Source organism: Calonectris borealis, chromosome 2 (genome assembly GCF_964195595.1).
Source record: "Calonectris borealis chromosome 2, bCalBor7.hap1.2, whole genome shotgun sequence".
Lineage (NCBI taxonomy): Eukaryota > Metazoa > Chordata > Aves > Procellariiformes > Procellariidae > Calonectris > Calonectris borealis.
Genome location: NC_134313.1, coordinates 153,016,783 through 153,039,850, shown reverse-complemented (window position 1 = coordinate 153,039,850; position 23,068 = coordinate 153,016,783). Strand labels below are relative to the sequence as shown.

Here is a 23,068-nt window from a genome sequence, read left to right as displayed (position 1 = left end):
ATCTACACAGCTTAGATTCAGTATTTCTCCCTCCCCCTCGGGGTAACCCCCTGGAAAGGGACTAATTACCCCTAATCTCGATGCTCCTATCGTTTTACCAATTTTGTTGACATCTTACAAATTTCTAGCCTGACAGGAGGCCGGATAACCAGGGCAGCGCTTCCCTCCCAGACCCTTTTGGCTTCTCCTGAAGAGAGGCGCTGCCTCAGGGCAGCACTGGTGGGGCTGGGGCTTTTTTTGAGTGGGGAGGAAGGACACAAGCGTCTCCCCGCGTCTCTAGGCGCCCAGAAGGACGGTCCGACAGCCCTACTGCCGCCCTCCCGCCGCTCATCCGCAGCTGCCGGGCGAGGTAAGCGGCCCCCAGTTACCGCCATGTCCCCGCGGCGGCCGCGGGCGGCGGCCATGAGCAGCGCCCTCCCGCCTCACCCCGCGCATGCACCCCGCACGGCGCGGCGCTGCCTACAGCTCCCGGCTTGCTTTGCGAAACGGGGGCGGTTTTTTCTCTTTTTTTCTTTTTTTTCTTTTTTTTTTTTTTTTTTTTCCTTCCCCTCCTCTCGGAGGGGGAAGGATGGGTGGGGAAAGCGAGCGCTCACGAAAGCGAGGCGAGGAGGAATCCCACAATACCAGGCGGGTTGCGAGCCCGGCGCTGCCGCTGTCTCTTTAATGCAAGAGGAAGCGATGCGGAGGGGTGGAAAATGGCAGAGTTGCAGATGTTGCTAGAGGAGGAAATCCCTTCTGGCAAGCGGGCTCTGCTCGAGAGCTACCAGAACCTCACTCGAGTCGCCGACTACTGCGAAAACAACTACATCCAGGTGAGGGGCGGCGGGGCAGCGCACCGGGGCCGGCGGTGGGGCGGGGAGGCTCGGCTCTCCGGTGCGGGCGGTGGGGCCGGAGCCGCCTGAGGGGCAGCGCGGCGCCCGGCTGCCCCTGCCGCGGCTCCCCGCCCCGCAGCCGTTCCCCCGGGTTTGCCTTTTCTTTCAACTTTTCCAGCCGAACGACCGGGCTTCCCTCCCCCCGCTCCGGAGGGGAAGGGAGGGGGTTATTATGTCAGTCCGGCTCGGAGGGTGTGTCTTTTTTTTTTTTTTTTCCTTTTTTTTTCCCTTTTTTTTTTTTTTCCCCTCCGTATTTATTTATTATGAGTCACATCCCGGAGACCTCCCTGGACTGGGGTGGGGAGTGAGTGGGGCGTGAGGGCCAGTGAGCCTCTCCGTGTGGCCGGCTCAGACCCGGTATCTCAGGTTTCCCCCTCGCTTCCCGGCGGCGCGGCTCCCTCCGGGGGAAGCCGGCGGGCCCCGGGGCGGCGGTTGGTGACGGTTGCTGAGGCGGGCAGCGCCGCGCCGCGCCGCTCCGCGCGCCCCCCGCGCCTCACGTGGAGCGCGACGCGCGGGTGCCGGGCGGCCTCTCCGCCGCGCTCCGCCAGAGCCGCGCCGGGCCGCCATCCGCAGCGGCGCGGCGGGCGTTTGGGGAGCGGAAGGGGCCCCGCACACGAGTGACATCACGTAATTCAGTCATCGGGGGGAATCCGCGGTGGGAACCGTGCTCTGGCTCCTCGGCGTGTGGCGCTCGGCGGGGCCGAGGGCACCGCGTTCCTGGCGTGGGGCGCCGGGGGTCCGCATCGCCGCAGCGAGCGGTTTGTGGGGGCAGGAGGCCGGCAGTGTACAGGCACCGATGTGTGAGCGTGAGGTGGTGTTTCAAAATGGCAATCTGTGCCTCTCGCAGGGTTTGCAGTTCAAACGCCCTACAACAATAATTTCAGAGCGGGGCTCGGGTGCTGGAAGAGGCTCCATTGGTTGTAGCGTGTCTCCACCAGTCGGTGTGGATTTTTTTCCCTTTAGATTGCCAGTACTTCTTGGCCTTGCTTTAAGTCCATTTTTGTGAAGCTACTTTAAGCACAATTTACTATTATTTTTTCAGGATTTGCAGCACATAGCTCTGTAAGTTTATATATATAGTCATACTGATGCGGATACAGAACCATCCAGAGATGGTCAAATTCACCTTTTTTTTTTTTTTAATTAGTAAAAAAAATTGAAGGGAAAAAGCAAATAAACTCCACTTTACTTACTAGACAGCTTGTAAAGTGAACTTGCTGAATCTAATACTAGACTACCTGTGATGAGTATTTAATACAGGTTATTAAATTCTCTGGCATCCATCGTTGTTGGTAAGCTGTCTTACTGTTCTTAGTAATGGAGCAGCAAATTTGAAAGCACAGCTTTAATAATATGAAGTGAAATTTTTTTTTTTTTAAAAGAGCTACTTGAATTAAAACTGCTCTAACAAGCCATATTTTTAAGATTTTTTTTTTTTTTTGGTGGTGGTATATGAGGTAGTGTGAGTTAATGTCTATTTACTCTTCCGAGTTGTTTGCTCCACCCAAAGAAAGCTGCTGATATAAATGCTTCTAAGAGGCGAGGTTCATTTGGTTTTACTCATGGGAAATATGACAAATACATGAGCATGGTAATTGCGGCACAAGTTTTGACCTGTCTCCTGCTCCTGACTTTTTCCCTATGTCAGAAAGTTACAGAGAATCTTCAGTTACATCATTTTCTTCAGAGTCCTAAAACTTGTCTTTTTTTTTCCTTCAAGCAAGCAAATCAAAAAACCCAACACTTGAGCTAGTTCCCATCCGGTCATTTGGGGTGGTTTTTCTTTTTCTTTTTTTTTTGTCTTTTTTTTTTCTTTCCCTTTTTTTTAATTTGGTAGCTCATTTTCACCTCAAGTATCAAGGTCAGCTGGATGTGGGATTGGTACAGTCTGTTTTATCTGTACAGCTGTGTTTACCCCTTTTGAAAGGAAGCTGGAGTTCTAAAATTCCTAATGAGGACTTGCACAATAGCTTTGAAAAGTGTATACCTCACTTGTATTGTACAGGTATTGTTCATTTACTCTGTAAAAATGGCAAATATATTGATAAATTAAATATATATTTTTTTAATATGTGATGGAGGTGGGGGTTTTTAATCAGCACTTCATACAAAGCCATCTGCTCTCCAGTTGGACTACTGAACAGATTATGCTTCCAGTGCCTGTGGTGGGGCCTCTGCAGGATTAGGCAATGTGACACGGGGCACTGGGTTATGAGATTGGGAGTGTGTGTGTGTGTGTGTATTGTGGGATGGGAAGGGAGGAAAGGAGAGGAAGAGGCTTAACCAACACATAATACAAAGTGTTTGTATTTAATGTAATGGAGCATTTTATAAAAAAAGGCAGGCCAGAACAGAGAACCTGGCCATGAAGTGAGTGTTAGAATAGTTCAGAAGTGGCTATGCATCGTAACTTGTCCCGTAGCATGTAACTGATTCGATCCGGCCTCTTTGAGTTTGGATAGCTTTGAATTTGGAGAGTTTTCTCTCTTTCTGTGGGAAGGGCTATGTGCTCCTTAGTAGGAAGACTTACTGTGCGCTCTCACCCACTCTGCGTTGTAGCATTGAGGTGGAATAAGTTTGTCTGACTATTCTGAGTGGTGGTGCTAACAATTTATAGTAATTGTAATAGCACTTGGATATTTATTCGGAACTCTTGATATTAGCAGTCTTACGTTGTATATTCTTTGCTTACTTAAGCAGGAAAGTAATTTTCCACCCCCAATATTGCTGTATGCAAACTATATCTGTATTTTTGGATCTGAAAACATATGAATCTTGTTTTGTCTCTTTCGCTTAATCTGGGAATAATTCTGGTAAAATTTCAGTCGTACTGATTTTTTTGAAGAGAATTTGTCTTCAATGTCTTTAGGGATTCCTCAAAAAAAAAAAAAAAAAAGAGGAAGGGGCGAAAAACTTACCTAGGTGGAACTTGGCTCCCTAATGGTGAATGTAGCTCTATTTACAGTAAGCATCCTTTCACTGAAGCATTTAGGAAAGATGACAGTATTTGCGACTTTCAAGTTGAATATCGCTGTTCTTAGAAAAGTGGGAAGCGGTTTCTCGCCAAGGCAAATTGTGAATAAATCGGAATGCCAGGCAGTAATAATTTGCCCTCCAGACCATATGTATTCTGGTTATCTGGAAGGTTTATCTGATAGGAAGGGAAAAGAATTTGGGAGACGCAGAGTAAATAAGTTTCTAAGGAAGATCTGCAGTGCTAAAAAGAAAGTACAGTATGGTGGCAGTCTTGGCGGGGATGCGAGAGAGTGAGACAGAAAAAAGGGAAAGGAAACCAAATGTAGAAGTAGTAATTGAAGGAAGTTGTGATATTATTGGTGGGGATTTTGGCTTTGACTAGAAGGAAAAAGGCATTACAAGTACATTACTGTATTTAATCTGTGACAAGATTTAAAATCTGTTATGTTTCTGGTTGGAAGCTTCAGAGACAAGCAGGTAGAAAATTAGATTCCTGTTTTCTTTTAGATCAGAGACTTAAACTCTGAACAGTTTTAAGAGCAAGTTTTGAACCTTGAATCTTTAACTGGAAGCATGTTTTTGTTTCCTGAAGTAAGCTTTCTTAAATATAGCGAAATTACATTTTTCTTAATATTTTCTGAATGTTTTTTTTCTGGCACTCTTCAGAATACTGGTATGACTCTGCTCTCTTACGATGGAGACGTTTGCTTGTGAAATGGCATATCTTTATAATAATGTACAGTGAAATTAAGCGAGGGGAGGAGTAGTGAAACTGTCCTATAATGGAAATAAATGAAACTTCTTCATAGATGCCATATAAATGTAAGTTCCAGTAATGTCTTTCCCAAATCCTTTTGCCTGCAAATAAAATCTGGGACTAGCCCCTTTCAGTGTGTGTGTAACCGTGAAAGGTTATGTGAAAATCTGTAGCATAAAGCTGAAGATATTAGGGAGGAATTTAATCAGTATCTTAAACAGTATGAACTTTATCAGTATTAATACAAAAATAACATATGGAGTTAAAGCACTTACAGTTCTAATTATGATTCTTCAGCTGAAAATATTAACTGCCAGAGAGATTCTCCAGTCAGTTTCCTGGCTGAATTTAATTATTTTCAGTTTTTAATGAACTTATTTATAATAACTAGCTCACAAAGTGTTAGAATGACACAGGAAACCGGTGTGTCCAGTGTTACTGCACTGATGACTTCCTTTTTGAACAAATTCAGTTGACTGGTGTAGCGCAGAGACCTGTCTGTGCTCTAAAACACTGCTTACAACTCTCCCCTACTGTCTAAATCAGATGTTTCTTATATTCTTGTTTATGCATAGGCTGATACATAGTTTTCATCGGTCTCTTTGCTTCTAGACTAGCTGGAAAAATCCAGTTGTGATTTTTTTTAAGCTCAAATATGATTTTAATATGACTGTGATAACCTCTAAATGAATAGCTTGGAATATGTACTACTTGTGTAAATTCTGATCTCGATGGTCTCTAGTGGATAGATTTAGCAGCTTTAGAAAATAAATAAAGTGAAAGACCTTTTAAGGAAGTAAGTGCTGTGTTGCATAAATGTGTGGGTTTTTTGTTGTCATGTTATTTCCTTCTGTAGCTTTCGACTGGTATGTGGAAACTGAACGGTGAGTTAACAAGCTATTCTGGGTAAAACAGACAAAAGTAGGGACAGATTTCAGTTTGACTGCTACTACAAAAAAATTAAAGTCTCTTTCCAGTTGGGAGAAAAATAAATGTGTGGGGTTGAGCAGACGTGTCGCATGCAAGAAGTTTCACAAATTCTTATGTTATCTTCCAGTATGCATATAGGAATCCTTTCTGTTTGATAGGTTGGATGTTCTGCACTTCCTATACAGCAGATATTGGAAAGGAAATAACTTTTTTTGTGGTGTTTCTTTTTCCTTAAATGTTGGTAACTGATCTGACAGTCAGTTTCGTTGCCTGGTGTGTGGAAAGTGGCTTAGCTTAGTTTAGTACAAAGAAGTTCACTCGGAATGTCTAATTCAGGAAATGACCTGCTTTAAAAGGATAAACTTCTTAAATTGTCACTAATACAAATCTTCTGTGTGCTGTGAGAACTTGCATGCTTTTGTGTTTGTAGGTTAATTAGTTTGCATCGAGAGTAAATACAGTGATTTTTTTTTTTCCTGGTTTCATTGCTAAATTTGGAACATTTTACAAAGAAAGCAAATTAAGCTAGTTCACTTTCTGTAACACCAAAATATAACTCAAAATTAGAGAGCTTGAAAGCAATGAGATAAAATATGGATGTACCATCCAGTATACTTTGTAGGCTCAAATCATATTCTTTAAGAAAAGGTGTTAGCTTATGCTTTTAAGCACTGGGGGTTTTTTTAAGGTAGTTTAAGCAAATGTTTGCTGTCAGTATAAAAGGCACTGGCTGTTCTGTATGCATTTTTTCTTTTTTTTTTTTTTTAAAAAAAAAATGGTAATTTGGGTACAGGTTGGTGGGCTGGGCTTGTAGCTCTTCTGTGCCTTGTATAGGTCTTCTGTGCCAGTGCGTTGTCTATGTTTTGGAAAATACAGCTGTATATTTAGCTCGAAAGCAGCAATAAGACAATAGTGCAACTTCACTGAATCAGCAAGTGATTACCCAGGAATCAGCAAGCGATACACAGGAAACGGATCCTAGAGTGTTGTATGTCTGTTTTGTGTCCAAAGGAGGTAGATGATACAAGACCAGCTTTTCCAAATTTGAAATGTTTCTATTAATTTTGGTACACTTGATTTAAGAAGCCAGCAAGATGTCAGCTGCTCTTCCTGCTCCGTTTTTCATTAGTATTTCAGCAGATGATTGTGTCAGCACTGTCCTTCCTTAATCAGGCGGAGTAAAGTGGTTTGGGATAAGCTTTTACAGGTGTGTACTGCTTCTTCCACAAAAGAAGCACTGTCCGCGCCCTTAGTTTGCAGATAGTTGGAAGGAAGAAGCTTGCGGGTTGTCTGTTGTCAGTGTATGTTAAGCGTGATCAATGCTCTCTGTGCTGCTCTTGCTGTGCCCAGCCCTGTGGAATTGTTGGAAGGAAGAAAGAAGACATAAGCAGGAGGGGCAACTGTCTAATACTTACTTCCCTCTGGATCTCTGGGAGTGTGTTGCAGTTAGTAGCTCTTATGGTAAAGAGAAAATAGATGGGCCTTGAGGAGGGCTTATAAAGTGGATCATGTTGTAATGAAGGTAGGAGTACCGGAGCAGGCTGTGCACAAGTAGGAAACATTGTACTTCTGAGGGCAAAGTTCCTGTTAGTATCTGTGCTACTGATCTAAGTTTAACAACTAAAAACCCAAAACCCTGAAACAAAAAAAATCTGATTCAACTTCCCAATATCTTTGTTTAATATTTTGAACTGTCTTTGTTTTACAGAAGCATAAATGGAGGCATAGAATTTATAACTGACTTGTGGAAGGTCATATAGGGACATGCTGTCAGATTTGGGAACAGAACCTGATTGTTTGGACTTCCAGTGCTGTGCACAAGGGTTCCCCTCACCCCTTTCCGAATTGCCTCTGTTATACTACATCACAGCAAAAAGTGCGTGTTTGCAGAAACTCGGAGACAGTGTCCACAGAGAGAGTGCAATGGATCCCTTGGGAAAAGATGCACCTGAAATCATCATTGAACTCATTAACAGCAATTAGTTTTTAAGAGTTTTGTATATGTCCTCTCATAAGAACCTTGAGATTCTAATTTTTGGCTTTGCAAACTTCTGGAGTTACATAATGCTCACAGTACTGTCTGTCTGCATGTTGGTGGGTCTCTCTGTCTTGGCAGAGACACTAGAAGATACCGATGTCTTTCTCGTTAGTGAAAGCAGTCTGTGTGTGACTGTCAGTTCTGGTGACTGAAATCTTACTTATTCGCAAAACAACAGGGTGGCAGCTGTGTGGACCAAGTGTCAGTTCTGGTGTAGCAAGACATCCTTGAGGGATAAGAGGGTATCTTGCTCTCTCTGTGCCCGTGTTTGGTCCTTAATTAGTAACTTGGAGTCGAAAAGAGCATGGTGTGGTTTTTATTTGTTGTTACTTGGTAGGAAATGACTTGTGGGCCCTCAGTTACCCAGTGTCTAGGCTTGTTCATAATTACCTGAGCATTCTTGCTCTCTTTAGTATTTGTGTCACCCAGAGCAGTGTTCCTCTGATGCTATTCCTTCCACCACCCCCTCTCACACTCTGTCCCACCCCCCAAATCTGAGCACTGGTGACAGAGACGGGTGGGCTTGGTCACAGGGATCCTCCCTTCCCTCCACCCCTAAGTAAAGGGAAGTAACTGCTGAATTTGTAATAGTAGATACGGTGCCTCCCCTTTTCCTGACCTTGCTGGTGAGGCAGCTGCTGCAGACAGAGACTTCATGTCTCCTGTGGGTTGTAGAAATAACCCTTTGCAGCTCAAAACTTGCACAGAGCCACCCTTGGGGGCCAAGATCAGGGTGCTGTGGAGAATAGGTCATGATGTGCTCCTCACAGAACGGAGCTCTGTGAGCAAGATGGTATCGGCAGGTGCCTTTCCTCCTTCACCTCCAGCCTGTCAGCATGCCCTTCTGACTGCGCTGGAGGGGCTCAGTCAAGTGTTTCATCGGCTTAGGGCCAGGTAGTGAAATAAGACACAGCACTTCTAACAGGTGGGTCCTTTGAGGAATCCATTTATTGTACAGCAAATGAAAGCAGAACTCTAAACTCCTCCTCTTGGTATTAGAGGGAATGCCTTTTTTTCCTTGGGTTAATTAATAAGAGCATAGATGCCACCTTTGCTTGAAGCTATGCAAATAGTGTTACTCATTACTTATGCAAGCTCTTAATGCTGTTAACAGGAGCCATGTACTCTTTGCAGTGCATAGATTTGTTACTATAATGCTGATACTTTAGAAGAAAAGGAGGGGAGGGACACCCTGCAGTAAAATTTCAGCTTAGAGCAAAACATGAGTGCAGCATTTTGGATACAACTTGTAAAATTCAACAAGCTGTATTAACATGAGATGAAATTGGTAGCCAACCTGCTGGCTAAGCTGACAAAACAAATCAGTTTTGCTCTGAAAAAGATTGACTGCTTACAAGGTGAGTTTATTTTTAATAATATTCTTGTCTAAGATTCCAAGTCAAATATGTTTAGTTAGTAAGTGCTGGGTTTGGCACTGAAAGAGGCTCTGAAATTCAAAACTTCTCTTGGTTTGGGCCTCTCCTATGATGAAGTCTCTTCATAACAGCCGCGGATGATGTGTGCTGTACTGTATCTTCTGCCATGGTGGAATGTTCTAAAAGAACAGTAAAGGTTGTCTCTTCTGCAATGAGATACGGCTTTCTTGTGTTCCTTATGTTTCTTATGTTAAGATAGCAGATATATTTGTGATAGTGTCTTTCCTCCTTCTTCCTTCCTCCTTCCCTCCCTCTCCAAAGAGCCCAGAATAGTCAACTCTGTGTTACTCTTTCTACAGTAGAAGTTAAAGAGCAAGCACACTGCTTTGTGTGCAAGGAGGCTCTGATACTGTAGTGATGAGCAGTTAAAGAACTCACGGGGAAGAGACTCTGCATCAGTTTCCTGCTTTTATTGTAACCTCAAAGACAAATAGGAGTGAAAAGTTCTTAACTTTTGTTAAGAAAGCAGGGAGACCTCTTAGAACGCGGGCAGAGGAGGCTTACTAAAACAAATGCTGGCTTGACATCCTTAGAGTTGAACGTAATGTTCTTACTGGGTGGTCTTAAGGTTATAAATAGTTGCAAGAAAAAAAATTGCTTGTTTACTACTTGAAGCATAACAATTCTTTGATATCCTTGGAAAAAAATTGAAGTGTAGACTCTTCTGGCTATTTTCACACCAGTGTTTCACAAGATAATGTTTTTGGTATGCTATACTTTATCAGGCAAGCATGTTTTTTTTTGTTGGCTTTTTTTCCAGCTAATCTTTCACCAGATGCATATCTTCACTTTCATCCTCTGATCTCCTTATTGTACTTTGGGGTCAGTAAATCCGCCAACCAGTATTTGTCCTGCGGCAATCATTGGCAGTTGAACGTCTTATTTGACTTGATTGTAGCAGGTGTGCTACAAATTAACACTTGAACTGTGGTCCCCATGCAATAATTCTGTGTTTTCTGGAGCCTAAGATAAGAAAATGTCTGCATAAAACAAATAGACAAGAGAAGAACAAGGTGTTCAGGCAGCTGCATCAGTCTACTGCAGTAACATCTAAGCTGCAGAATGCCATACCATGGCTTGTCTTTTCACATTCGTACACCTAATAATGTTAGTCACTATTATGTCACTGAACGTTACTAGTGACAACATTTCTCTCTTTCCAGATGCTTCTCCTAGCCTGTGATCTTAATGTGAATTTGCTGATTTCTCTCTCGTTGAAATCTCCGGTCTGCTTGCTGCAGGCCATTTCCTAGACCTGTTGTCTCACTTACTGTTCTCCTACTGCCAGATACTGTGGACTTTCTCTTTTCTTGCCATTAACGCAAGAATGCTCTCATCACAGCATCTGCCTCTGAAACAGACTCACATGCTTGCTCTCTACCTCACTGACTTCCAGTCTCATTCAGATCTCGTCTGAAAACCTCTTCTCCCTTGCCTATTTCTTTTAATTAATCTCTTTCTATTATTTAACTGCATATTTTACTGCCTTGCAGCTTAAATTATGCAGCTGTTTTTCATGATACCTTTCAGACAAACAGCTTCTACTAGCATGGGTTTGAATAATTTGAAACCTGCAGCTACTGAAGGCATTTATATACATTTCTTTTTTAGATTATCTTTATTGGCACAGAGTTGAGGCTAAGGCCTTGGCTGTGAAGTGGTCTGTAACCACCAAGAGAAGCTGTAATGAGCAGGGTACAGAGGAAACAGAAGGCAGCTGGGGAGACGTGGTGTGCAATGGGACTGACATGCTTCTGTCTACTAGTAAAATTCTTAGGAGGCCTCTCAGATACATGTGGCTGGGCATTTCCTTTGTAAGAAATCTGTCTTGTTCAGGAAGCTGGTTACTCTGAGACCAGGGAGTGGAAAGGGCTTAATAAAACATTTCTACTTGGAGGGCTTTGGATCTCTTAACAGTGAGGGAAGGGTGGATGTGTCAGGGGGAACGGTGTTCTGTTAACATACGTTAGTAGGTGTGTATCCACAAAGCAGAGCTGGACCTGATCCTGAAGGGTTTTTATAAAATATGATTATAGCCTCCAGGGTTCCCACTGTGAGGCTTTGTGGCAGGTGGCTTGGATGATGCTTCAATCAAGGTCTAGAGAGTGTCAGACTAACAAATAGAGATATGAAGGATCAATGCACTTAGGCTGGCAAGATCCTTGGAGACCTGGCTAGGGATTGTTTGGCTTTTGATTTCATGGCTGACTTGCAGGATTTCTAAATCTCTGGGAGGAGCTATTGTTTCTGTGATGCAGACTCCTTGCTTTAGCTGTGCTAGATAAAATGTGCATCTGGTTTGGAAGTGCTTGGCTCTACAAGGGCTCTCTTCAAATACTGTGGGTGTGCTTCCTGCTGCAGCATACTGTATGTTCTCCCATCACTGAAGTGATCTGGTTGCCGCAGTAGTCCTGAGACTTGTCTGGGAGCATTGCAAGTACATGTTGTCTTAAATAGCAACAGATTTTGTATCTAATTTCTAAGGTGTCTTTAGCTTTGAATGTTAGAAAAAATTGTTGTTGCCATAGATGTAATTGAAGCTTGGGCTCATGCAATGCTGCTTACTTTGCAAGAAGTGTTGTATCACTTGAGTAGTGGCTGTGTCATTTCTAGATGTGTATTTCATTCCTCTTTAGCAATCTGTCCTTTAAACCAAGGTAGAAGGATAACAGTCGATGGAAAGCTTTCTAGCATGTTCCCTCTTTGGAAACCTACTATCCATGAATAAGAACTGTAAAATCAACTCTTGTCAGTACTCTGCAGTGAATATTGACTATTCAGAGATCGAGGGAGGTATTTGTTGTAATTATGAGAGGGGATCGTTTATTGGGGATAGAAGCCAAGTATGCAGGGATATGGTACCTGTGGGCTGCTACTCCTCTGCTGAGGGGAGAAAAGTTGCTGGTTTTGGCCCTGAATGTGGGACACGTGGGGGATTTGAGCATGTTCTTTGGGCATGGAAAGGGCTTAAGAGTTGACAAGAAATAATCTATGTTGAATAACTTTCTGCCCTGCTGACAGAGAATGGGAATGGTTTGAAGGATGATTGAAAAGCGAGTTGAATGTCTTGAGCAACTCAAGTTTCTGGTAGGAGTAAAAGCACAGGAGGAATGGGGGAGAGTGTTTAACCTTCCTTCACTGCGTGCCCCTCTTCAGCCACTCTCTCTTGCTAACTGTGACGTGGTAGAAGGACAACATTAAAAGCAAATACTGTTACTATTTGCTTCCTACCTACAGGAGACAGCTAGAGAGGTAGCTTTACTTTTTTCCCAGATTGCTGTAAGGGGTTACTGCAGCAGCACTGGGAGTGGGGGAGTATGAACTGAAGCAGGTACTTACTGGCTGTATAACATCCCACGAGGCCTGGGGGAATGAATGTGGGGAATACTGTGAGTCATGCTTGTCAGTCTCATAAAGCAGGAGGCTTTTTAAAATTGGCCTTGGAGGGGAAGAGGTGTTTAATGGAGCAGTTGTGAAGGAGTTATGCAAATAGAGAACATAAATAATGAGCAAAAGATACTCATTTAAGCTTCTTGCCTCCTCAGAAAATGACTAAATGCAAACTAACCACTGTGAAAGTTAAGAAAAATGCATCATCATTAAGTATAATGGGTGCAAAAATGTGGCCATCGTGTGCCGTGATAAGAAAATTCTCTTTTTGTGACTAGGAAAATGAATTTCTGTAGTTGTTGAACAGAAAAGTTTTTTTTTTTTCTTTCCAATTTCCTTTAAAAAAACAACAAGGTGGGAAGCTGAAAAGAGTTCCTCTTGTAAGAGCTGGTTAGGAGGGGAGGTGGTAAAAAGACCAGTCTCCAGTTTTGCTTTGGACATATCTTCAGTGTTTAGGCTGTTTTGGTATAAAAAGTCTTTCCTTTTCTATCCTCCTATTCATGCAGGATTTTATTTACATGTAAATACTATATATTCTTCGGTAAAACTGAGAGTGTGTTTTTAGGGTATGACTTCTTTTTGCTACTGACACAGCCACTTCTTGCTGTTTTAAATTAAAATATTTTGAACAGAGCTTATGAAATTTAATTGTTCCAGTCCTGGGCTTGCTTGCATCTGCTCGCATCATAGTAGGAATCTTATCTCTGGTAGGTAGCTAAGCTTTGCCAGCAGTCTTAATTGGCATATAATGTGCTTGGACTACTTCTTCTTCCTCTCTTGCAGCGTAGAGAGGATATCCCAAGCTTTGAAGCAGTTGGATATGCCAGATACACTGTCCCACATGCTGCTCCATGGTTGTGCTTGTCCTTCCTTGGCTTCCACTGTGTTTTAACTAGGTGGGGGCAGGTGCTCAGCTTTCTCTGGAGTGCACAGATGTGCAGATAGCAGTGTGGGTATGGGTGGGTATGCAACTGCGGCTGACGTGTTCCTGTTGTGAAAGGACTGTTTCTCTGAACACAGCTCCTCTGTGGCTGCAATAAGGCCACTCATCTGGCAAGCTGATTACAGATGAGATAGTAGCAAGGTGTCCTAGTGGCCCTACTACAAGTGCTGAAATAGAATAGTTCAGGGGTTGTGTTGCTACAGAGGGGGGGATGGGGAGTGATGTGGATGTGACTATTCTCATGCATCTGGTTTTCTGGAAGTGTAAGCACTGCTGTCATCTGTATGAGACTCTGCACCTCCTGCATTTGCCTAAAGCTGCCCTCCTCTGCATTGTACATGAAGGGGAAGCAGTCTTTTAAATCATGTGAAGGAGCAGCATCAAAACACCAGTGGAATTTCAACATGGATTAGAAAACTTTGCTGTAATTGTGTCTGCCAGAGGCATGGCAGCCGTATTTCTAGGAAAAGTTACTCATTTGAACTACTGCTGTGCTAACTAACACCACAGCAACTGTCTCTCCAATGACTTTGTTTAAAAAACGAAACAACCCTCTCACTCCTGAATTTTACACTCTTATTTCGTATTGAAGAACTTGCTTTCTGTCTTCTGTTGGTTTCTGTAAGTTAAGTTTTATCTGTTGCTGGATGTGGAGATTACCATATTTATTTACTTTTTGTTAGCTACTGTCCTGTTCATGTTTTTTTGGAGAAAGAAACAATGGTATATTGTTGATTCACCATTCCTCTCTCCCTCTCTTTCTCTTCTCCATTCTCCTGAGCCATTTATTTTGTTCTGTTGTGTGTGTGGTTTTTTTGAGGAGCTAAATTCTGACTTGCTGCAATTGAAATAATCCAGTGTTCAAATGAGCTTATGTATGTAAAGTTTTGGAATGCTCTTGCTAATCATAGGCTCAAATTTTAACAAAATAAAAAGTAATTCTTCAGAAAGAAACTGGATGTAGTGTGCTTACAACTGCTATCAGATAAAAATTGTACAGTCAGATCCAGGAGTGCGTAAAAGTCTAAGCAATATAAGCAGCTGTTTATGTGATAGAAATAGAAACTAGGTTGATTTTCTCCACTTACGTGCAACTTCTTGTAAAAACAATCAGTCCTTGTATTGCAGTCCATTACTTTATTACCATGAGATCACTGTATAGTCTGTGTGCTATGTGAGAGTATGCCTTGTGCTAGGAAGCAAGCTACTACAAAACTGGGGATCCACTGGTTTCTGGTCTAAGCACGTTCCGCCAGTGTTGTGAGATATGTGCAAGCCCTTGGATGGCTTCCTGCTGGAGTGAGTATATTGATCTTCAAGACACTAAATAGCCAGCAGTGTAGTGCTACAAAGTATGAGAATAGAATTTGACCCTGTAATGGCCATTGTTGTTGTCTTTGTTTTAAAAATACTGCGATGTTTGGAAACTGCCTGAACTGTAAAATCTGGGCAGCAGCTGTGTGTCGAAAGTGACTTTCTTAAATATGAGAACTCTTCCTGAATTAGGAACACTTGCAGTCCAGACATTTGCTGGATGTTAGAAGGCCTGTGTAACTCTTGGCTCTACATTTTAGTGCCTTGAGATTCTTCCTGGAGCTGGACAGGCCTGCTAATGACTTTCCATGCTCTCCTTCCCCACTTTGCTCCCTGCTTTGTTGTCCTGTGACATCTCCGTGTGGAGAAACCTGTTGCGGTGCAGAGCGTAGCTTTGAGCCTGCTTGCTTTTGGACCAACCCTTTTTGCAGATGCTGATGTTCAGTATGTAGCTGTTTTGCAACCAGCAGTTGAGGTTACCCTGTTGTATTGGTTGAAGGCACTGTTGACATATAATCTGTGATACCAGGACATGCTGAGGTGATACTGTAATTTGATCCTTTTTGCTAAATCTTGTTCTCTTAACCTTGCTTGCTCAATGCTGTCTGGTATGATTCCAGGCCTGCCTAAAGGGTAGGGAGGACTAGAGAGTGAGGATCTGGAAAGAAAGGTGGTCTTGGAAGCTCACCTACAAAAGGTCATCGAATTTTAGCGTGTTGCTTGTCTTCAGATACAGATTTATTGTAGTATTCTGGGCTTATTCCTTCAATCTGATTTGTCAAAACTGAGATGAAAAACTTTTGACTGTGTGAGCACTCGCCACTCATTGAGAGTAAACTGAAGAGGTAAATAAAATCCATAGAAGGAACCACTGTTATCGATATTATGAAAATGAACTTTTTCACTGAGTATGAGCTGAAGAGCTTTGCCCCAAAACAGGTACTCTGAGCTGTCTGGATTCAAAGGCTTGCATGGCTTGAAAATCTACCCAGTTCTGTTTTTTCACTTCAGTTAGGTTCTGTGTTGCTGCCACTATATTACAAAGAGGATATTAAAGTAACTAATAAATGCTAAAGTGTCTCCTTCCTATTCCCACCAAAAAAAAAGTGAAAAATAAGTCTCTGACTTACCAGTGAGTATGTCCTTGCTAGGTGAGCTAAAATTTGTGGGTGGGTGCTGGCACTTCAGAAGTAAACAGAAAGCCATTTTAATTTCAAGCCCCATTGCAAACAGAAAACAAAATATCAATATTTGAGAGACAGTATATCAGGAAACAAATGGAACATAAGTTCTCTAATTCCCGATTATCTGCTGTCTAGTGTGCTGAAATAATCATATGCTCCAAGCTTGGATAGCTTTCTTTAGTGTTGAAGAAGGAAGACTGCTATGGAAGTGCCCATAGCACTAGTGTCCTGGTTGATAGTCCGAGGGTGGCATTAGTCTGTATTTGGAGCTCTGGCTGATGTCTCTGATGTCAGAGCCTGCTTTGTGTCAATTCTGAAGAAATTTGTGTGTTTGATGTCATAAGGCAAATCATAGGCACTGCAAGGAAGTTAAAAGCGTCATTTTGAAGCAACTGTACGTGTAATGCAATGCTTTACAGGAATGGAAGATGTGGTTTCTGTCCTGGAGCTTGTGTTGTCTAAATCATGTTAAACACAGAAAATAAGACTCAAACCAAATTTCTTCAGCTTGCTGCATATGCAGTCTTGAAGTCTTACTAATTCAGTGTACAAGGGCTGTGTGAAAATGACACCATGGGCATGTCTGCTTCTGTCGTTATAGTTCAGGGTTGCATGCTATTTTGGTTTTATACACAGTCTATAACAACTGATATTAACAATGTATTGTGCGAACATATGTTTACTATGACATCTCCTCTATTGGATTTGGCAGGAGAATTGAAAATTGTGCTTTCAACAATATTTTTTTTTTATATATATATATTGTTTTTTAATAAGGGGAGTGGTTTAGTTTAAAGCCACATGAACACTGTTTGCTGCACTGGGCAGAAAGTGCTGCTAACAGAGCAGCTGGCATATATCTTCCCAGGCTCCATCTGTCAGAGTCGGCATTGCTTTGTAAATCACTCTCCTATTGGATAGATTAGTTTCTTGCTATAATGTTTGCAGCCTGGATTAAAATGGAATTCCTAAGTTTGGGGGTTTTTTAAAAGTTATTTACTGTTTTTAAAAAAAAGTGTTTTTTTGGCTACTTCTGCCCTCCTTTACATACCTATTAAAATCTGTGTCGGTGTTGTGAATGCTACATCTTGTGGACTTGTCTTAGTTTAAGTAAAAAAACACATATGAGGGTAAAGTAGTTATTGGAAGCTTAATCTCTGCTCTGTACACACAGGTCAGAATGGGCTGGGATCTGATTATAACCTGTATCAGTGTATCTGAGAAAGTTAAACACTTTTTTGTAGAAAACATCAATATACATATTCATCTTGCATTTTTTGTTATCAAGACTCATACACTTTTACCATTGTGGGGTATACGTGTGTGTATGTGTTATATAAGCATGTCCCTTAAGCTCTCCTTTGGAATGAATTTCTCCCCTTAATGAAGAAACTTTTCTCCCTCTACCTTCCCCAAAAGAGATAATGATTAGAAAAGTTGAGACTCTTCTTTTTACAGTTAATCAACAGAATGAAAAGCAACTCTCGAGTAAAAGAAAATCTGTAAGGACACAGGCAGATTGGCCAAATTGGTCTCGGCCCATAGAAATGCTAATTTGCTATCAAGGCTATTCAGGACTGGTTGGGGGAATATTATTGATGGAAATGAAGGATTTGCTTCTAGCTGATTGTCTAGCATGTACAGGATTTGGGGGAAGGGTCTGTCTGAAAAAGAGCTTGTGAATTATAGGCAGTGTGTGTTACACTGTCCTGTGTGTGTGTTAAGCTACAATAATTTGGTATGTGTCTTGATCCTTGAGATGGAATAGCTGACTAGTCAATGATTTTTGTCAAGATAAGTGTTTCTAAAAAAATCTTGCTTGTGGGCTATGGTGTGGTTGTTGCTGTGGTGGTGATCACCTTATCATCTGGTGCCTTGAATGAATGCCAGCTTTATTGTGCAAGGTCTTTACCTGGGGAGAAGAGATTTCAAGTTCTACCAGTTCCTCTGCGTTTGGTATAGCTGAGTTACTGCATCTTATCTTGGAGACATGGTATTATTTCATACCAATGGGCCTTTTTATTGTGGATGCTGGAAGGAAGTTCAGTTGAGTTGAATTGTAGATGCTGGCTGGTTTATTGAGGATTTCTGCCTCTGTAGATGGGAAGAATTACTGTTTACTTGAATGGACTTGAAAGAGTTTCATCATCCTGATTTTAATTTCGGGGTTACTGTAGTGAGAGGGATCTTGGTTTTTAGAACTGTTCTAAATGGTTAGGCATCCTTCTGTGCCTCCCGTGTCTTTAAATTCCTTCGTATTCCTGGAACAACCAGTTATTTAAGTGGTTGAGAGCTTTGATACTTCTACTTGACACTTCTTTCTATGCATAGAGAGGTGTGTAGCATAGTCTATTCTATTTCTTGTTTTCACTGCCAGTGAAGGATTGACTGCCTGTCCTCTGGGGAGAAGGCCTTGGACAGGAGGTGGACATGTTCAGTGACTGCAATATGTTGCTATTAATAGCTTGCAAGCTATTGGGTAATTATCTTGAGCTTTCAGCCTCCCACACAAATTCAGGAATGGTAGAAAAGTACATCAAAATGATGCGTTATGGCAAATCACTTCAGTAAAACACTTGAACGCTTTTCTACTGCACATATTGTAGTACTGATCTCTGTGATGCAGGATTTTAGTTGAGATTTGCCTGTGCTCTGGAACGTGTGGGTTTTTGGCTTTAGTTCCCATTTGTATGGAGGCTGACTTTGCCCTGTCATTTTATCAGGCTGCACTTGTACCAAGTCCCTTCCTGTTCCTTGTCCCCACATAAATGCTTTCTTTTTAGATTTCCCACAGTTGTTTTTACTGATGATAGTAATGATATGAATGGCAAAGCAGGTGGTTCCAGTAACAAGAATACTGATGATGGCTGATCTGGGACTGATTATGTTGAAGAAAGACAGTAGATGAAGTCCACTGGTGACCCTCTGAAGTCTTATCTGTGGTGCTATGGGAAGATGTCTCTTGGGCTAATATGTTGGGCAAAGGTTGAGCTTAAAATTCTGAACTAACTCTCCCGATGGCTTACTTCACTTTCCAGTAGGGGAATTGAGGTGCTGATCAGTGAGGAACAGTCTGTAACTTGTAGGCAGGTAAATACCCGGCCTAGTATAGCTCTGTGGATATTCGGAAATACTCTGCATCATTCCCTTGAAGTAAATGCTAGCCTAATGCATTGCAGAGAGAGTTTCTTCAATGAGATTGCTGTGTGGCATGAGCACAGTAAGCCTTTCCAGGAGGCAGTTGATACATCTGATTCATGCTCTGTCCTTACTTGGATGGCATACATGGTGTAAGCAACCCCTATTTGTAAATTTTGAAGCCTTCGTTTCCCCTGCCACTCTGGAATGACATATATCCCTTAAGGCTATATCTGCGATGAGAGAAACCACGAATGCTCCCTGCTGAGCACCTGCTAGTAATAACCACAGTCTGTTTAGATCTCCTTGGATGGCTTCCAGGTAGGTAGTTGGCTCCTGAAAGTTCTTCAGAATATAGAAACTTGTGGCACTTGCTGCTGTGTCAAACTTGCCAGTTAAACTTTCTTCTCTTATTTATAACTGATCTTCTGATGTAATAACTATCAGTAACAGCCAAAAAGTCTACCATGGTGCCGTGTGTTTACAAAGCAGTCTAACAAGCTTCATGAACTATGGATAAGGGGGAATCTGTATCCATGGGCTACCTACTTATTTCAGTATGTAGCTCCTCAGTTATTTACAGTGATCTCTGGATTTATGGTTCTTGATAGTCAATGTAAATTAGACTTTTGGCTCAGTAGGCAAACGTTATCTAGCGTGCATGGCATATTTAAACCTTTGAAACCCATTACTGCAGCTTGCATGTGGAATACTTGGTCTAAGCTGAACATACATTGTGAATAGTTTAGAAATGCCCAAGCCTTTTGTCATTAGCAGTCAGAAGTAACAAACCCTTAAGACCAGCTTTGAGTTATTAAAAGCCTTATCAGATCAGTGAAGCAGCAACTTCAAGCTCATAGATGCATCCAGAAGTTCCACATAATGTTACAAGCTCTTACTTTAGGGAGGTTTGAGTGCTCCTGTTTTCTGAGTGGGGAAGTCACTTTTCAGAAATATGTTCCTTCCATCTTGGAGTGTCCCCACCTAGTTCTCAGGGAGGTTGAGTACTGATACCTAGGAGTCTCCATCTATCCATCTGCCTGGATGTACATCTATAAAAGTATTTCCGATTGACTTGAAAAATGAGGTGCTGTAGATTGTAGCTAACTTAAGCTAAAAGTTTTGGTTGGGTGTTTTTTTTTTGGTTTTTTTGTTGTTGTTGTGTTGTTTTGGTTTTGTTTTTTTTTTTTTTTTTGAAGTAAAACTTCATTTCTGAGTTTGCTGGACCAGATCTCTGAGATAAAACGGCAAGACCTTAGTAAAGGAAGCAGAATTTTGAAACCTTGACTGTAGTATCTGTCTTATCAGGAAGTATGTACTCTGTAAATGTCAAAGACAGATAAATGACAACATGAACAAAAGAGAACAAATGGGCGTATTGATGACTTGGAGTAGTTGCATTCTGTGAATGCTGATACGTGATAGATTGCTAAATCCATGTAGCAACTGATTGTAGTAATCCTAATTTTCTCTTTAATCAATTAATGAAAGGTGGAAGTCTTTTTTAAAAAGACAACCAGGGTGTAAAACTAAACAATTATCTTGTGTTTACTTGTGAAGCAAACACAAATGTATGGCACTGTTGAATTCATTAAATGTGTGTAAGCAATAACAGCAAAGGCATATAAAACTGAGTGTAAAGCTGTTCCTGTAGCTTGATTGCTGAGAGTGAACAAGCCCTCGAACAGAATGCCAAGCATCTGTACAGATATTGGGCACTGAATAATTAACAGCTCTTGTTTAGCTTAGTGATTATTGGGATGCTTTAGGGCAGTGCTCTCTTAGTAGTTTATCCCAAATGGGTTTTTCTGTGCTTGAGTTTGCACATATTCCAATAGCTGAAGATGAAAAATGTGGAGCAACACATGCCACATACTGAGGAGGCAAATTAATTTGTTTCTGCAAGGGCAGTCTTGCTAGTCTTGGTGTGATCTCATGAGCTGCTTTCTGACCTTTGTCAAATGGAGACAGTTCTGGTGGGGCATTTATCTTACAGGGAATTTCAAGCACAGTGAATGGAACTGAAGGGGAAAAAGGGAAAATGGAGGTCAGAGAACAGGTAATGGGGGTATGGACCGGTGTGCTTGCAGCAGAAAGTTTGGCTTCTGAAGATGCTTTGCAGTGTGAGCTGATGTGATTTTTGGAGGAAGCTTGTACATGTAGTTGTGTGCTGTATGAACTAGATGATGGTGGGAATTCGCTGAGAGAGAAAGCTGGGAGGGCAGGTGGTTTGAATACTGCGCAGACACTGTTGTGGGGATGTGCCCATGTGGGTGGCAGTTTGGAGAGGGGAAGAAAAAATTGACTGTGCAACTTGTAAAGATCAGCCAAGTGATGGACAGGTTCCTCATCATTTGACCTTGACATGTCACTGAACTGAAGAATCAGTAAATAAGCTCCTACTGTCTTTTTACTGTGGCAATTGCTTGGGTGCAGAATCAGTTTTGACTTGACTATAGTAATTATGTAAACTTTTTAAGGAAGCTTTATAATTGCAAGTTTGCATTTGACAAAAGTATATGATATGCAGTGTGGAATGCCGTGCAAGTTTAACTGTCTCTTTATGTATCCTCTTGGATTATAGGAGAGGTTTTCTTTTTTTAGTATTAAACCTGGTTATGTGAAAGCAATTTCAAACTGCAATTTTGCCATAGTAACATGACTGTTAATGGTGGGCTGGGGATACAGGTCGGAGCTTACTTTAAGAGGGAAACTTCAAAAGCTGTGATGTTCTAGATTTAAAGAATATTCACTTTGCTACTAGAGGACACTCAAACGTCCATTTATATCAAGGACTACTGGAGAAACAACAATATCTTTGAAGTTTTTAATGTGAGATCATAAAGTAATTCTGAACTATTAAGAAAACAAGTCAGTTGACAGCCTTTATATTGTGTTGTCTTTAAATTTGAATAGTTAACTGGTGCTCGTGTATTATACTAAAGTATCTGAAGGTATGTAAACATGTGCATTATCTTCTATACTGCTTTTAGTTTTTGCTTAAAGAGGAAGATGAAAGTAACAGTTGAAAAACATTGGAAATCCCTGCTTCCTCCTGTTGCTGACACCTAGCTCTTGGCTTCTCCCTCTCCCCTCCCCTCTTTGCTGTCTGTGAAGCTTTTAGCTTATATCTTGTGGATGCCAGCAGTTCTAATTTAAAAAATGCGAAAGACTATATCTCAAGTTAGTTTTAATCTAAACTGTTAAACTGCAAACTGAAATTGCCTGAATTATCTGCAAAGCTTGAAAAGGTTTCTAACCTAATTCTGTTAGGACATGAAATATGTTCCACGTGACAACTATGTTCATCTAATCCTGCTGCCAAACTAGTCGTTTGAGCAAATAACTAAAACGTTAGGTGCAAATGAGGGCAAGGCATTTGGTCAACAAATCATTAGAGAAGAAAAGAAACTTTTTATACACTGAATTTTTCTCATTTGACAACATTCAGTAATTGAGTGCTGTGGCTTTGTAACCTGTTAGTGTTCAGCCTAACATTATTTAGTTGAAACTTCTTAATAAGAAAACTGCTGAGTAAAGGCCGTGGATCTACACTTGGGTTTATATAAAGTTAGAATTGTGTTGACTGCCGCCATATTGGCTGTGTCTAGTTCAGTAAACCTTTTATTTCAGATATCACTGAAGCTGCTACCTGCATTTTCACCATTGTCCAGAGTGGTAGAAGTTCAAGTATAAATCTTCAGTTGTTTTCTTCAGGCTCCAGCTTAGTAGGACAGTGTTTTTAAAGTCACTGCTAGTGACAGTTTGAAGTTTAAAAAAGCCAGGGTGCTTTGGGAAACTTGCTTCTTGAACCTTTAGTTGTTCTACAGATCCTTCACCACCAAAGTTTGTTTTCTAAAGAAGCAAAATGACTCTTACTAATGTTTTCTGACAGAAATGTCAATATTCTTTTTAGGTGAAAGGTAGCTTTGCTTGCATTTGGAAATACAAAAAAATGGAGTTTTGCGTAGTGTGGCCTTAGCACGCACAAGAGCTGTTTTACATTTTGGCAACAGATCGCATTAAACTGCTCTTGCTGCTTCACATTGTAGAAGGCATCTGTATGTGAATCTCTTTGAAGGATGGCATT

General features: G+C 41.6%; 1 protein-coding gene across 12 annotated transcripts in view; it reads left to right on the top strand.

Moving 5' to 3' along the window:
• The first annotated feature begins 547 nt into the window (after positions 1–547).
• Positions 548–23,068, top strand: part of ABI1 (abl interactor 1) — an 82,996-nt gene continuing 60,475 nt past the window's right edge. For 6 of the 12 annotated variants that reach the window (XM_075143957.1, XM_075143952.1, XM_075143949.1 and 3 more), the window contains exon 1: positions 548–812. In XM_075143957.1, the coding sequence (XP_075000058.1) occupies positions 696–812 (117 nt within the window). In that variant the 5' untranslated portion in view covers positions 548–695. The remainder of the gene's footprint in view (positions 813–23,068) is intronic. The other 6 variants (XM_075143959.1, XM_075143955.1, XM_075143958.1 and 3 more) reach the window with 1 other exon arrangement.